Below are 17755 nucleotides of genomic sequence, written 5' to 3'. Positions count from 1 at the left end.
ATGCTTTACATAATAATGATAAAAACAAATCTTTGCAACTCGTATGCCCAAAAGTAACACAAAGTCCTACAGTGGAACATACTGTTGCAATCCTGCACTAACATTGCACTGCACTGATTGCATAGAAGGCTCATTAGCACCACTTAGTGGAAAAAAAAAAACTTTGGTGGTTAAATAAAGGAATACAACAAGAGATGCACTAAATAATGTCACAGAAAAACCAAAAAACAACCCAATCTCGAATAAAATTTTACCTGACGTCTAGAAGGTAGTGCAGTGGGTGAATCTTATGAAGAACAGTCCAGGTCATATAAATTTCACCCCAAAATCTCTCGAGAAACTCTCATTACTGTAAAATATTAGTGAAAATCATCATGTTCGAACACAAAGACTTTTTCCTTTACTAAAATTTGCATAAATTAAACAACGAAAACTACCATGATGTTCAAATAGATTTAAATATATACATATTTTTAATAATAATAATAAAAAAGTGCAATTCTTATTATATAGGCAGTTAATTTGCATAATATTGACACTGCTGTCCGAGATGAGCTGAAAAAGCTCCAATCTCACGATAGTCAACCAAATCAAATCTGAAACTACAGTGCTGTGGGAAAGTATTTGCCCGCTTCCTGATTTCTTCTATTTTTCTGTATTTTTCATACTAAATTGTTTTTAGATCTTCAAACGAGAAATAACATAAAACAAAGGCAACCTGAGTAAACACAAAATACAGTTTTCAAATATATATTTTTTATTGAAGCAAAAGTTATCCAACACCTATATCACCCATGTGAAAAACTAACTGCCCCCTTAAACTTAATAGCTGGTTGTGCCACCTTTAGCAGCAACAACTGCAACCAAATGCTTCCAATAACTGGAGATTAGTCTTTCTCAATGCTGTGGTGGAATTTTGGTCCACTCTTCTTTACAGAACTGCTTTAGTTCAGCCACATTGGAGAGTTTTTGAGCATGAACTGCCCATTTAAGGTCCTGCCACAGCATCTCAATCGGGTTCAAGTCAGGACTTTGACTAGGCCACTCCAAAACTTTAATTTAACTTCTTCTGAGCCATTCAGAGGTGGACTTACTCCTATACTTTGGATCATTGTCTTGCTGCATAATCCAGTTACACTTGAGCTTCAACTAACGGACTGATGACCGGATGTTCTCCTTTAGGATTTTCTGGTAGAGAGCAGAATTCATGTTTCCCTCAATTATTGCAAGTCGCCCTGATGCAGCAAAGCATCCCCACACCATCACACTACCACCACCATGCTGGACTGTAGGTATGATGTTCTTTTTGTTGAATTCTGTGTTTGATTTACGCCAGATGTAACGGGACACCTGTCTTCCAAACAGTTCCACTTTCAACTCATCAGTCCACAGAACATTCTCCTAAAAGGTTTGAGGATCATCAAGGTGTGCGAGCCTTAATGTTCTTCTGGGTTAGCAGTGGTTTTCGTCTCTCCGCTCTTCCATGGATGACATTTTTGGCTAGTGTCTTTCTGATAGTGGAGTCATGAACAGTGACCTTTATTGATGCGAGAGAGGCCTGCAGTTCCTTGGACGCTGTCTTTGGCTTTTTTGTGACTTCCTGGATGAGTTGTCAGTGTGCTCTTGGAGGAATTTTGGAGGGTCGGCCACTTCTGGGAAGATTCACTACTGATCCAAGTTTTCTCCATTTGGAGATAATGGCTCTCACTGTGGGTCTTTGGAGTCCCAGAGCCTTTGAAATAGCTTTGTAACCTTTCCCAGACTGATGTATTTCAATCACATTTTTCCTTATCATTTTTTGGAATTTCTTTTGACCTTGGCATAGTGTGCTTCTGGTTGAGACCTTTTAGCCAGCATGCTGCTGAGATGATGTTGATTTGATTAATAAGGGCTGGCAATAATCAGGCCTGTGTGTGTCTAGTCCAGCTGAAATCCATTATGAATGCAGTTTCATAGATCTGGGGATTTAGTAACTAAGGGCAAATACTTTTTCACACAGGCCCAGTTGATATTGGATAACTTTTTTTCCTTCAATAAATAACATTATCATTTAAAAGCTGTATTTTGTGTTTACTCAGATTGCCTTTGTTTTGTTAGATTTTGTTTGAATTTTTGAAATAATTGAGTATAAGATACACACAAAAACAGAAGAAATCAGGCAAATACTTTTTCACAGCACTGTATGTACAAATTTTCCCAATCAAGTTTCCACTACAATTATTTTTCCGATCCCTGGCTGCACATCTCAGCAAGATTCACCTCCCAAAGCATCAAAAACGGTTTCTAAAGAAAACAGCTTTAATCAGACTGTCCTCAGCAACTTTAGACTTATTCTAATCTCTATTTTCTCATACCAAAGGTCTTTGAGCAACTCTTGATAAAAAAGATTTTGGCTTGAAAGTTTTTGTGATTTGTGTCACAGAAGGGTTCCAGCTGCATTTATGACAGATGACACAAACATGGTCTGTAGATACTGTATATTAACAATGAGTGTATCCATTTGACAAAAGTTCAACTGTTTTAAATAATTAACATAAAATTTGAATAAATAAAATGTAAATATTAATCCCGTAATTTGAAAATAAGTAATTAAAAAGTTATGAACAAAATGATTTAATAAGTACTTAATATAATGGGCATATCACCAGATTGGTTAACTGATTATTACAGGTGTTTTATTGATTTTGAAACTATTCAATAACGGTTCCCCTTAAAGGAATGGTTCACCCTAAAACATTGTCTTTCTTCTGCTGAACACAAAGATTTTTTTTTGTAGAATATTTCAGCTCTGCAGGTCCATGCAATGCAAGTGAATGTTGGCCAGAACGTTGACACTCCAAAAAGCACAAAGTCAGCATAAAAATAATTCATATGACTCCAGTGGTTAAATCAATGTCTTTAGAAGCGATATGATAGGTGTGGATGAGAGAAACATCCATATTTGCAAGTCCTTTTTTACTATAAATCTCCATTTTCACTTCCACATTCTTTTTCTTTTGTTTTTTGCCGATTCGATTAGAGATTTATAGTAAAAATAAATAAATAAATAAATAAAATAAAATAGCACAAATATTAAACTGTTTCTAAACCACACCTATCATATTGCTTCAAAAGACATAAACCATTAAACCACTGGAGTGGATTACTTTTATGCTCCCTTTGTGTGCTTTTTGGAACTGCAAAGTTCTTGCCACTATTCACTTGCATTGTATAGACCTTCAAAGCTGAGATATTCTTCTAAAAATCTTAAATTTGTGTTCTGCAGAAGAAAGAAAGCCATGCACATCTGGGATGGCATGAGGGTGAGTAAATTTCATTTTTGGGTGAACTATTCCTTTAATGCAAAAAGAAAAGCCTCTTCCTGGAATTTCCTGGCTTCTGTGTTGAAATTGTTCAACACTGGAATATCCTCACTCAGATTTATGCAGCACTTTCATCTCAAATATAAAATCTGACAAGCCCACAGGACCTGATCTGACCAACCCAGATGCCCCATATGAGCCATACTGTTAGCCCCATTGTATTTCAGAAACAGTTTAAATCTCATTTTGGCATAAAACCTTTGCATGTAACTCATCCTGATCCTAAACCAAATATTGTACGATTTGTTTAGGACTGGTGTGTTGTTGCTTTTCTAATCAACTGAACATACAATTTTCACCTGGCTGACTATAAAATAGGCAAAAAAAAATAAAAATCTTATAATACAAGATTAGTTGGGATCTTGATCTAATAAGATCTAAATAAGATGTCTTTAGACTGCCTAATCTTTATGTCTTTTGAACCGAAGCATATGAATGCATAAGAAAAAAATAAAGAACCTGTCATAAATTACTTAAACTGGTGTACACTGATGAGCCAAAACATTATGACCACATGCCTAATATGTTGTTGGTCCTCTGTGTATCGCCAAAACAGTGGAAACAGGTGTTGCCGACTCGCCAAGGCATGGACTACAAGACCCCTGAAGGTGTCCCGTGGTATCTGGCACCAAGACATTGGCAGCAGATCCTTAAAGTCCTGTAAGTTGCGAGGTGGATCAGACTTGTTAGTCCAGCACATCCCACAGATACTCAATTGTGTTGAGATCTGGGGAATTCGGTGACCAAGGCAACACCTTGAACTCTTCATCATGTTCCTCAAATCTTTCCCTAACAATGTGTGCAGTGTGGCAGGATGCATTATCCTGCTGAAAGAGGCCACTGCCATTAGGAAATACCATTGCCATGAAGGGGTGTACCTGGTCTGCAACGATGTTTAGGTAGGTGGCACGTGTCAAATTGACATCCACATCAATGGACAGACCCAGGGTTTCCCTGCAGAACATTACCCACAGCATCACATTCCCTCCACCATTTACATTTACATTTATGCATTTAGCAGATGCTTTTATCCAAAGTGACTTACAGTGCACTTATTACAGGGACAATCCCCCTGGAGTAACCTCGAGCACACAATGGTGGTGGCTGTGGGGATCGAACCAGCAACTTTCTGATTACCACCTATGTGCTTTAGCCCACTATGCCGCCACCACCACCAGCTTGTCGTCTTCCCACAGTGCATCCTGGTGCCATCACTTCTCCAGGTAAACGGCACACACGTACACGGCCGTCCACGTGATATAAAAGAAAAACGGGACTCATAGGACCAGGTGACCTCCTTCCACTTCTCCAAGGTCCAGTTCGGACACTCGCATGCCCATTGTAGGCGCTTTCGGCGGTGGACAGGAGTCATCATGGGCACTCTCCTGCAGCAGGTTGCGATGCACTGTGTTGTGACACATTCCTCCTGTAACCATCATTAAAATTTTCTGTGACTTGTGCCACAGTAGACCTTCAGTCGGTTCGGACCAGACAGGACAGCCTCGTTGCCCTTGTGCATCAATGAGCATTGGGCGCCCAACATCCTGTCACCGGTTTGTGGTTTGTCCCTCCTCGGACAACTGTCAGCAGGTACTCACCACTGCTGACCATGAGCACCCCACAAGCCTTGCCGTTTCAGAGATGCTCTGACCCAGTAGTCTGGCCATAACAATTTGGCCCTTGTCAAAGTTGCTCAGGTCTTTACTCCTGCCCATTTCTCCTGCACTGAACACATTGACTATGAGAACTGATTGTTCACTTAACATCTAATCTACCCAGACCTTGACATGTTAGTTGATCAAGGTCATTCACTTCACCTGTGAGTGGTCATAATGTTTTGGCTCATCAGTGTACATGACTTATAAACTCAGCAAAAAAAGAAACGTCCTCTCACTTTCAACTGCTTTTATTTTCAGCAAACTTAACGTGTAAATATTTGTATGAACATAAAAAGATTCAACAACTAAGACATAAACTGAACAAGTTTCACAGACATGTGACTAACAGAAATGGAAAAATGTGTCCCTGAACAAAGGGGGGGTCAAAATCAAAAGTAACAGTCAGTATCTGGTGTGGCCACCAGCTGCATTAAGTACTTCAGTGCATCTCCTCCTCATGGACTGCACCAGATTTGCCAGTTCTTGCTGTGAGATGTTACCCCACTCTTCCACCAAGGCACTTGCAAGTTCCCGGACATTTCTGGGGGGGAATGGCCCTAGCCCTCACCCTCCGATCCAACAGGTCCCAGACGTGCTCAATGGGATTGAGATCCAGGCTCTTCGCTGGCCATGGCAGAACACTGACATTCCTGTCTTGCAGGAAATCACGCACAGAACGAGCAGTATGGCTGGTGGCATTGTCATGCTGGAGGGTCATGTCAGGATCAGCCTGCAGGAAGGGTACATGAGGGAGGATGTCTTCCCTGTAATGCACAGCGTTGAGATTGCCTGCAATCACAACAAGCTCAGTCCGATGATGCTGTGACACACTGCCCCAGACCATGACGGACCCTCCACCTTCAAATCAATCCTGCTCCAGAGTACAGGCCTCGGTGTTACGCTCATTCCTTTGACGATAAACACGAATCCGACCATCACCCCTGGTGAGACAAAACCGCGACTCGTCAGTGAAGAGCACTTTTTGCCAGTCCTGTCTGGTCCAGCAAAGGTGGGTTTGTGCCCATAGGCGATGTTGTTGCCGGTGATATCTGGTAAGGACCTGCCTTACAACAGGCCTACAAGCCCTCAGTCCAGCCTCTTTCAGCCTATTGCAGACAGTCTGAGCACTGATGGAGGGATTGTGCATTCCTGGTGTAACTCGGGCAGTTGTTGTTGTTGCCATCCTGTACCTGTCCCGCAGGTGTGATATTCGGATGTACTGATCCTGTGCAGGTGTTGTTACACGTGGTCTGCCACTGTGAGGATGATCAGCTGTCCTTCCTGTCTCCCTGTAAAGCTGTCTTAGGCGTCTCACAGTATGGACATTGCAATTTATTGCCCGGGCACATCTGCAGTCCTCATGCCTCCATGCAGCATGCCTAAGGCACGTTCACACAGATGAGCAGGGACCCTGGGCATCTTTCTTTTGGTGTTTTTCAGAGTCAGTAGAACGGTCTCTTTAGTGTCCTAAATTTTTATAACTGTGACCTTAATTGCCTACCGTCTGTAAGCTGTTAGTGACTTAACCGTTCCACAGGTGCATGCTCATTAATTGTTTATGGTTCATTGAACAAGCATGGAAAACATTGTTTAAACCCTTTACAATAAAGATCTGTAAAGTTATTTGGATTTTTACAAAATTCTCTCTAAAATACAGTGTCCTCAAAAAGGGACGTTTCTTTTTTTGCAGAGTTTATATACTTATATAAGTAAACCTTAGCAAACACATTGTACTCAGCCACATTTTTTATTTATTGAGATTTACAACATGTACATTTGGCATTGTCAAATCAAAGTTGGCTAATTCACTTCAGTTCAGTTGTTTCAAGCAGGAATTCTGAGGATATCTTCATTTTAAAGAGCTTTACAAACTGCATGGTCCTGCCTGAAAACAACATACTTTGATGAAAATACCTTGTTCTACAAGCATTTAAAGAAGGCCACCTGATTCCCCCCATGAAGTTCTAAATAAAAACACCCCTTTTGCACATAAACCTGTAAAAATTAGGGAAAACAATGTTCTGCTCAAGAAAACAATTCCTAATTTTCCTTTTCTCGCTGTATTGGATCAGACCAAAAGAACAAAAGTAGTGTAAGCCGGACCAAGTGTCTTACTTTACAGAAAATCAGGTCAGTCAAGAAAATAACTTCAGAAATGTATGCAGCCCTCAAAAGAATCACATCTATCTCCATCTAAAAATGTGGCATCTTCATCTCGGCGTCAAAGTTTGTTGCTGCAAGTTTTACAGTTGAAATGCAGGAAAAGATGGCCTCCAAATAACGCTGTACATCGTTGGGAGGGATGAACATCATCCATTTAGCATTCGAGAGTTTAACCTTTAAAGGGACAGTTCACCCATAAATGAAAATTCTGTCATCATTTACCAACCCTCATGTTGTTTCAAACCTTTTGATTGCATGTTTTTCTCCATACAATGAAAGTGAATTGACTATCACTTCATGAGGGTGAGAAAATGACAGAATTTACATGAGTGAACTATCCCTTTAACATACACTTTTTCCTTTAAAGGAAGAAATATATTAATAAGTAGTAAACACAGGTGATACGTGTAGTTTAAGCACACCAATTACAAAAATAAACAACAAATAAAGTTCATAATACATTTTAGACAAAGAGTGCACAACTTTATGTGGTGTACCGCAAGTCTTGATCCTGGGTAAACTGAGTTTCAGCGCCAGCGTTTGCCAGGCCTGTAGCAGGCGAGGCGGCATAAGAGGAAGCCGGCAGAGGGGTCGTGCTCGAGGGTAAAGAGCATCCCAGGTCTGCGGAAGGATGTCTGCTCTCAGAGGCCTGCTGGGAGATGAGCTGCAGCAGGGTGGCTGCTACGTCTGAAGTCACATCGTGAGCTAAAGCCTCAGGCTTTGCCAATTCGGCATCTGCCAGAAAAAGAAGAAAAAAACAAAGTGTACAGGTGAACAAGATACTCTTGTAATCATAATGTGTTCGAATTATAACTCAACTGGTACAGCATAGGTCATGGGTTCAAAACTCAAATGTATACCTTGAATGCACAGTAAGCCGCTTTGGATAAAAGCGTCTGCCAAATGCACAAATGTATATAATTAATTCACGCTAATTCTCAGGCACAGAAAGTGACAGTTGTGTTGCATGAGCTACAGCATTAAAAAATTACCTGGGCTTTGCCAGACTAATGTACTAAGGGTACCTTTTACTTTTTAAAATAACAGAAATCATTGCAATTTAGAAGGAATCATTAGAATTAAATTCCGTAGCAGTATTATTTTTGCCTACATAGAAAAGTCAGCTAGCTTGATTTGTTCTTTAAAGGATAGTTCACCAAAAAATTACAATTCTGTCAATTTGCTCTTCCACATGTTGTTCATGCCTTTTTTCCATGGAACACAAAATGAGATGTTAAACAAATGTTAGCTTCAGTCACCATTCACTTTAAATAGAAATCTTTTTCCATACAGTGAATGTGAATGGTAACTCAGGCTAGTAACTTCTGCTGAATATTTCCTTTTGAGTTACTCATAGAGAAAGTCATACAAGGTTGGAACAGTGTAGGAGCAAGTACATGACAAAATGTTCATTTTTTGGGAAACTATCCCTTTGACAACGTATTGTATTCCTGTTGCATGTTTGACACATATATGACGTATATGGTATGTAAAATGTTATGTGAAAATGTAATGTGGCGTATTAGCAGAAGCTTTAGATATATTGCATTTACTGATTTGAATGCAGAGAGAGTGATGCATCAAGTATATATATAAATATTTTAAATATCGTAGGGCAACTATACTCAAATATTAAAATGGTATTAATTTGACATCAATCAGTCAGCAAGACCTGATGGACTTGTCATTACTGAAGAAATTAATTCTGCTGTTTTAGGGATAAAAAGGCATCTTTAATTGACCACTAGTTGAATCAAGACATGCAGTAATGAAACTATCTCATGCTAAAGCAGGACCACTTCCAAATCACTGAAAAAGTTCAAATGTAAGTCAACAGACAAGGCAAGCATGGACTTTTAATTCAGAAATTCTAAACAATCCAGAATTTAGGCAATTCACCAGTTAGAGTGAGCTAAACCCCCTCCACAAATACATTTTTCCCTATTCTCAGTTCTGCTCTGGCTTCTGTACTATATGGTATACTTTTAAAACTCGGTATAGCAGTACTGTTTATATCAATGGCTTGATAAACTGCTTGTTTCTCCTCATTCCTAAGCATCTTTGAAAGAAAGCATATGCTAAATTACTATGCATTTGACGACGACTTGTTGAATTCTGGGATTGGATGCGGTCATTATTTCCAGACAAATGTTGGATTAGTTGTATTCTAAATGTAAAAATGTGTTAACTCAGATTCAAGTCAGACATTAGGTGAATTTTTGAAAATAGCAGATTGTATATTTCTTTAGTTTTTCTTTGAGTTTGCTAATGGAATCTTTTAATATGTATAATGCATTTCTACAATTCAGATATTATTACTAACATTATACACTTCTTTATTACATATGATTACAAATTTTAAAATCAAAGCTGTGCATCTTTACATTTCTGAGAACCCTTATAATAAATATAACTGCAGAATACTGTATGTACATGAAGACAGAAGTTTACATACACTTAGGTTGAAATCATTAAAACTCATTTTAACCACTCCACAGATTTTATATTAGCAAACTATAGTTTTGACAAAATAGTTATACTTTTGTGTCAGGCACAGAAATGTTTCCAACAATTGTTTACAGAAAGATTGTTTCACAATTCCAGTAGGTCAGAAGTTTACATATACTAAGTTAACTGTGCCTTAAAGCAGCTTGGAAAATTCCAGAAAAGTATGTCAAACCTTTAGACAATTAGCTTCTGATAGGAGGTGTACTGAATTGAAGGTGTACCTGTGGATGTATTTTAAGGCCTACCTTCAAACTCAGTGACTCTTTGCGTGACATCATGGGGAAATCAAAATAAATCAGCCAAGACCTCAAAAAAAAAAAAAATTGTGGACCTCCACAAGTCTGGTTCATCTTTGGGAGCAATTTCCAAATGCCTGAAGGTACCACGTTCATCTGTACAAAAAATAGTACGCAAGTATAAACACCATGGGGCCACACAGCCATCATACTGCTCAGGAAGGAGATGCATTCTGTCTCACAGAGATGAACATAATTTGGTGCAAAAAGTGTAAATCAATCCTAGAACAACAGCAAAGGACCTTGTGAAGATGCTGGAGGAAACAGGTAGACAAGTATGTATATCCACAGTAAAACAATTCCTATATTGATATAATCAGAAAGGCTGCTCAGCAAGGAAGAAGCCACTGCTCCAAAACCACCATAAAAAAGCCAGACTACAGTTTGCAAGTGCACATGGGGACAAAGATCTTACTTTTTGGAGAAATGTCCTCTGGTCTGATGAAACAAAAATTGAACTGTTTGGCCATAATGACCATCATTATGTTTGGAGGAAAAAGGGTGAGGCTTGCAAGCTGAAGAACACCATCCCAACTGTGAAGCATGGGGGTAGCAGCATCATGTTGTGGTGGTGCTTTGCTACAGGAGGAACTGGTGCACTTCACAAAATAGATGGCATCATGAGGAAGAAAAATGATGTGGATATATTGAAGCAACATCTCAAGAAATCAGCTAGGAAGTTAAAGCTTGGTCGCAAATGGGTCTTCCAAATGGATGATGACCCCAAGCATACCTCCAAAGTTGTGGCTAAATGGCTTAAGGACAACAAAGGTACTGGAGCGGCCATCACAAAGCCCTGACCTCATTCCGACAGAAAATACGTGGGCAGAACTGAAAAAGCATGTGCGAGCAAGGAGGCCTACAAACCTGATTCAGTTACACCAGTTCTGTCTGGAGGAATGGGCCAAAATTCCAGCAACTTATTGTGAGAAGCTTGTGGAAGGCTACCCAAAACATTTGACCCAAGTGAAACAATTTAAAGGCAATGCTACCAAATACTAACAAAGTGTATGTGAACTTCTGACCCACTGGGAATGTGATGAAAGAAATAAAAGCTGAAATAAATCATTAACTCTACTATTATTCTGACATTTCACATTCTTAAAATAGTGATCGTAACTGACCTAAGACAGGCAATGTTTTCTACAATTAAATGTCAGGAATTTTGAAAAACTGAGTTGAAATGTATTTGGCTAAGGTGTATGTAAACTTCTGACTTCAACTGTATTCAACTTTGAAAATCTATCTGATTGGTGTTCTGCTAAGGTCAACAAAATTATTTGATAATATTTTACAACGAGGTTCCATTTGTTGACATTAGTTAACATGAACCAACAACGACCAATACTTCGCATTTGTAAATATTAATATGAACATATACTAATACATTTTAAAAACAAAAGCTGTACTTGTTAACATTAGTTAATGCACTATGAACTAACAATGACCAATTGTGTTTTATTAGCTAACATTAACAAAGATTAATGCTGTTAAAAATATATAGTTAATTGTTTGTCATTATACCTAATGCAACCTTATTGTAAAGTTTTCAGCTAATAAGAAGCAAATAATTGCTAAGGCTTACTCCCAATCCTAAGAAAATGTTTTGTATATTCAGAGACAACACTGAATTAAACTCTAGTGACGCAGCAGCTAAAACTGATACTATGGGTTAAGAGAAGGAAAACTTTTCTGTAGTCTTGGCCTAGGTGAGGTACATTAAACAAATGTTAAAATGCTTTAAGTAGGAAAAAAAATGCTTTGAAAAGTGTTTGATTTATTCAATCTGAAGTGTCCGTCCAAACCTGACCATTAATCATATTCTACACGATAGTTTATAGATATGTTCCGGTTTCTCATGCGAATGTACACAATTTCCTAATTTTGGCGGCTCTGAACATGGCAACAATCTGCCTCCGAGAACAATAATAACACAAAAACATGACATTTAAAAAAAAAAAAAAAAATTTCACATTCATTTAAAAATAAACTTGTTCAACCTTTCTCAAAGAAAACAGGAAAGGATGAGGACAAAAAATGTTTAAGATGTGCAGATAGAGTCTACAGAATAGCTATAATTTATTTGACACTCATCTCACATATAAGGCCTTTATTACAATGTGTATTCACAGATTAAAACCCAAAGACTCTGTTTAGTGAAGAAAGAACAATGAGAGACTAAGACTGAAGACAGTGAATGAGTGAGACTGAACATGAGCTGATGGTTCCATTTCATAGGACAAAGGTGTTGGATGTTGATGAGAACCGATATATCGTGCACAGATGAAGGGGTAAATCTCACAAAACCTGTCTGGAATTTTTCTGGCCATATTCCACCCCCAAATTCAAAAGAAAGAGAAACAAGGAATTATATTTTACAAATAGAAAATAAATCTTATTTTTCTTATGGTTATCAGAACCATTAAGAGTTTGTGCATCGTTACATAATTTTCATGGCAAAGTATTTTTTTTTTTAACTGTAATATTCCCAGACATTTTACTTCTGTTTTTGTTACATTATTATTCTCATTAATACAATAGTATATTTTACAGTATTACAGAAAAATAAAATTACTTTTTTTTTTTTTTTTTACTTTCAAATCAGTATCAAGGCAACACATCAAATACTACAATAAAGCATAATTACTTCACAATTTGTTTTCATTGCAATAATGAGAATGTCACCATGCAAAAACAACAAACAAAAAACAACAAACAAAACAAAAACATAGGTGGTCCTAAAAATAGACTTCATTTTCTTTGCGCAAAAGATAAATACTTATTTCTTTTTTGATTTAGGGGATGAAATATGACCCAAACATGTTTTTAACAGGTTTCATGAGATTCACCCAAACTGTACCTGTGCTAGACCAGTAATGATATCTAGCAAACCCGTGATCCAGATGTTGTCTTCTCTGTTAGATTAGTCTGTGTACTATAATAGAGACACAAAAGTGGAGATGTGCCAAAAAAAAAAGCTTTTTATTTCAATACTATGTTAAATCTGGGTTCAAAAGACTAACAGAAGTTAGCGTCAACACTATCTTGCCGCCCTTGTTGTGGTGTACACTATGCCATATAGTTATTTGTCAGTGAGCATTTTGTTTGCACACAAAGTCTGCTGGACATTAACGCAGCGTATGAATGAGATGAAGAGCGGTCTGGGATTTTGTTCGTATGAAAAAAGTAAATGCTTCAAGGCTGTAAAACTCTGTGAAAGATGATGTCACGAAAGCAGGAAAAAATTCAAATAAACATGACAATTTATTTCTCCTTTTGTTAGCCTGCAGTCTTTCAACTAATTAAGCGTTTCCCCTTTATAAGACTTCAGGAAAACAACAACAAAATAAGAGACACATTGCTGCAAGAAAAACATAATTGCCTTGATGCCAGTGGGTCGCACATTACCAGCAGACCAGTAAGGAACCACATCTTTTTAGCTGCAACCAATCACAGTATTCAACTACTCAGACTTCAACACTTGCCCTCGCGATCGCCGCCTATGACAGAAGCCGAGCCCCCTCGTGCAACGCCCTCTTCTGACCGGACTCCGTTGCTTTCGTCCACTCGCTCCGCCCCCTGCGTCGGGGCCTTTATCAGCTGCTCCAACAGGAGCGCCAGCAGGCCGGTCTGGTCTCCCTGGGGAGCTTCTGAAGGCTGTGGGTTGCTAGAGGACTGTATTAAGGTGGAGAGCTGACTAAGCAGTTCTAGAGGCTGTGCGGGGTCTGGTTCAGGGGTGGAGGGGGCGGCGGGCGTTCCGGAGAGCAGCGATGTGGAGGCTTCAGAAGAGGAGCTGCGGAGATGCTCAGCCATCTGTGAGATGCTTAGATTGTCTGTTCGGCCCTGAAGGAGGTTTAGTAACACCGCCAGCTCGGTCTGGTTCAACTGCTCCGCAGCGGCTCCCAGACCTGTGCATGTAATACGCAGCACACAGACACAAAGTTAACAATCACAAGAACACACACAAAACTGTGTGAAACTACACAAGATCACGACAGGTGGTGTATGCAGTGACAGTAAATAGGCAGAACACACAAATACATAATAGCCAACAGCGTTTAAGCAATGAGTAAAAATGACAGTTCATAAATGCCAAATGGGATTGCGACTCGTATCTAGATGTCGGGGAAGCCTTTCCAACCTTGTGCTGTTTCTGGCTTTGTGTAGCATCTGCATCTCTGCATATCTTTCTGAAGGATCACAACTTAAAGGGATAGTTCACACAAAAATGAAAATTATCTCAGCATTTACTCACCCTCATGCCATCCCAGATGTGTATGACTTTTTTTCTTCTTCAGAACACAAATTATGATTTTTGGAAGAATATCTCAGCTCTGTTGGTCTATACAATTTAAGTGAATGGTGAGCAGACATTTGTAGCTCCAAAAATCACATAAAGGAAACATCAAAGAGAACCATAAGACTCCAGTGTTTAAATCCATATGTTCAGAAGCAATAGGTGTGGGTGAGATACAGATCAAACTTTGTAATATTTACTCTAAATCTCCACTTTCACTTTTACATCTGAAAGTCACATATGGTAACTGTTTAGTTTCACTTTCACATCTGAAAGTGAAAGTGGAGATTTAGAGTAAAAAAGGACTTAAATTTTGTTCCGTTTCTCACCCAAACCTATTATATTGCTTCTGAAGATATGGATTTAAACACTGGAGCCTTATGGATTACTTTTATGTTTCCTTTATGTGGTTTTTGGAGCTACAAAAGGTCTGATCACCATTTACTTGCATTGTATGGACTAACAGAGCTGATATATTCTTCCAAAAATCGTTGTTTGTGTTCTGCTGAAGAAAGTCAAACACATCTGGAATGGCATGAGGGTGAGCAAATGAGAGAATTTTCATTTTTGAGTGAACTATCCTTTTAAGAAATTATCTGCTCAAGTACAGTTTTAAAAAGTTCCCTGATAGCTTCAGTGTGATTTAACAGTTTCTATGACACATTTCAGTAGTGTTTTTTTGCGAATGTTGTTATTGAGTTCATTTACATGTACACCAGAAAGCGGGTTAAGCAGCGTTCACATTTACATACACTGTTACCCCCTGTACACATGTGGCTTGTTAACTAAGCAGCTTTCTTCATAGCAAAGGGATAACAATTTCGCTGTGACGCTGGAGTAAACAACGAACATGGCGTCTGATGAAGACTTCACTATATTTTGTTCTCTGTAGCTTCTCTTTATTTCCAGCAGTCCCACAGTTGCTGCAGTGTTTGTTTCCTTAACTTCTCATCAGTGCCTTGCATGGCCTTGTGTTGGGATACTGGTGTTACCCTCTTTGGTCATACTCCAGGATTCCCTCGCAGCACTTGAGTGAATATGCGAATGTGGGGGACTGTTGTCGATATTTTAAATTGGTGTGTTCTAGTTGTTCAGTCGCACAAATAGCCCGATCTTTAACATCTGAATTTTAGGGAGACATCATCACAGAAGACTTCCTGACAGCAGTATGCATGGGGCTGGTAGTTACAATCTACACGTTTAATATCTGAACTGTTAATTAGCCTTTAATATACTGACATATCAACATGCCCCTAGTAAAGTTAAGACCAGGGGTGCTTCATCCTGCTCCTGAATATCTACCTACCTATATAGTTTAATTCCAGACCTGCTCTACCTCACCTGACTAATTTTTAAGAGCACATCTGGTTTAGACCGGTCACTCATGTCCCACCTTCAAGCTCAGTGGCTGTGATGTTTGTCGGTGCCGGATGGGCAGATGAGGGTGGTGGTGGTGGTGGATTTGGGGGCGGGCGGCTGTTCTCTCCTCCTGGAGCTCCTCCAGGTTCCTTTCGGGGAACTTTGGCAACGGGAACATCCTCAGACACGCCGCTTTGCCTCTGTCGCCGACGCTTCTTACTCCAGAGCTCATGACAGTCCTGCCAATGAGGCAAACTACAGACAGAAATCATAAGATTAGATTGGATGATGGAATAGTGAGCAGTCAAAACGAATTGTATAAAGAGAATCCTTCAATTAAATGTTCAGCTGTAGACATACGATTTCTAATTTTATCTGGGCCTGTCGATATAGTAATTTTTTTGTAAATATTGTTCAGAATTGTAATGATTCAATATTGACTATATAATTTGATATTGATGTGTTTGTAAAATAAAATTAAGCACTTTTAAGCCGATTCATAACAGAGGTACCATCACATTGATTAAACAGCCACTGAAAAAGTAGACTCAAAATATAAAAATCAAGACAGAAAAAAAAAAAAAGCTAGTAAAAAAAACAAATCCATGCTGTATTAATTCAACTGTATTCAGTTTAAAAATAGCGTGTACAAAAAATTCACACAATCATGTCCCTACATATATTCCTACCATTGGAGCAACTCAAGCTTGAAGTACCACCCGTTTTCAGCAGGGGGCAGTAAGCAAAACCACACTCCAGGCTTGCTTGATACTAGCAAAAGCAAAAGATGAGAACGCAATCTTGCGTTCAAAGTCAAACACTTCTGGACGGAGCGCAATTCCAAATGCTGGGATTTTGAAATGTGTTTTTCTAAGTTGCAAACTACTTTTATTTTGACACAATTACCTAAAAATGCATTTTATGATGTAACAGAACCGAAGTGTGGTGCTTTGAAGTGTCCCGTCTGACACACATGTACACTGATGTGTCCTTATAAAAGCATTTATAATAAATTTATCTCAGAGAGATTGATGAATTATTTGCAAAATGGATTGCTGTGGACTGTAGGCTAATGATAAGCTTAGGTTTAATATAGGTTTTAGTGATATCTAGTGATAGAATAGCATTCTAAGATGCTATTCTTCTCACCACAATTGTACAGAGTGGTTATCTGAGTTACTGTAGACTTTGTCAGGTCGAACCAGTCTGGCCATTCTCTGTTGACCTCACTCATCAACAAGGCATTTCCATCCACAGAACTGCCGCTCACTGGATGTTTTTTGTTTTTGGCACCATTCAGAGTAAATTCTAGAGACTGTTGTGTGTGAAAATTCCAGGAGATCAGCAGTTACAGAAATACTCAAACCAGACCATCTGGCACCAACAATCATCCATGCGATTATCTAATCAGCCAATCGTGTGGCAGCAGTGCAGTACAAAAAAAAAAAAAAATCATGCAGATACTGGTCAGGAGCTTCAGTTAATCTTCACATTAACCATCAGAATGGGGAAAAAAATGTGATCTCAGTAATTTGAAGAGTGGCATGATTGTTGTTGCCAGATGGGCTGGTTTGAGTATTTCTGTAACTGCTGATCTCCTGGGATTTTCACACACAACAGTCTCTAGAATTTACTCAGAATGGTGCCCAAATCAAAAAACACCAAGTGAGTGGCAGTTCTGTGGATGGAAACGCCTTGTTGATGAGAGAGGTCAACAGAGAATGGCCAGACTGGTTCGAACTGACAAAGTCTACGGTAACTCAGATAACCACTCTGTACAATTGTGGTGAGAAGAATATCATCTCAGAATACTATTCTGAGATGCGGGTTGGCACTGTTTTGGTGGCATGAGGTGGACCTACACAATATTAGGCAGGTAGTTTTAATGTTGTGGCTGATCGGTTTATATACGCTAGCGGCCAAAAGTTTGGAATAATGTACAGATTTTGCTCTTATGGAAAGAAATTGGTACTTTTATTCACCAAAGTGGCATTCAACTGATCACAGCGTATAGTCAGGACATTAATAATGTGAAAAATTACTATTACAATTTGAAAAAATAATAATAATAAAATTCAGACCTTCTTAAGCTACTTCAGAGAGTTCTCATCA

At 38.8% G+C, this 17755-nt stretch overlaps 1 protein-coding gene across 3 annotated transcripts in view; it reads right to left on the bottom strand.

Moving 5' to 3' along the window:
• Nucleotides 1-291: 291 nt before the first annotated feature.
• Nucleotides 292-17755, bottom strand: part of LOC127420934 (cyclin-dependent kinase 12-like) — a 39233-nt gene continuing 21769 nt past the window's right edge. The window contains exons 11-14 of one of the 3 annotated variants that reach the window (XM_051663577.1): nucleotides 15678-15898; nucleotides 13473-13895; nucleotides 7681-7918; nucleotides 292-349 (exon numbers count right to left, since the gene is read on the bottom strand). In XM_051663577.1, coding sequence (XP_051519537.1) covers nucleotides 307-349; nucleotides 7681-7918; nucleotides 13473-13895; nucleotides 15678-15898 — 925 coding nt within the window. In that variant the 3' untranslated portion in view covers nucleotides 292-306. Of the gene's footprint in view, nucleotides 350-6748; nucleotides 7919-13369; nucleotides 13896-15677; nucleotides 15899-17755 lie in introns of those variants that run through there. The other 2 variants (XM_051663578.1, XR_007893901.1) reach the window with 2 other exon arrangements.

This window comes from Myxocyprinus asiaticus, chromosome 30 (assembly GCF_019703515.2).
Source record: "Myxocyprinus asiaticus isolate MX2 ecotype Aquarium Trade chromosome 30, UBuf_Myxa_2, whole genome shotgun sequence".
NCBI lineage: Eukaryota > Metazoa > Chordata > Actinopteri > Cypriniformes > Catostomidae > Myxocyprinus > Myxocyprinus asiaticus.
Note: the sequence above shows the minus strand (reverse complement) of the source record. Positions and strands in the feature narration are given on the sequence as shown.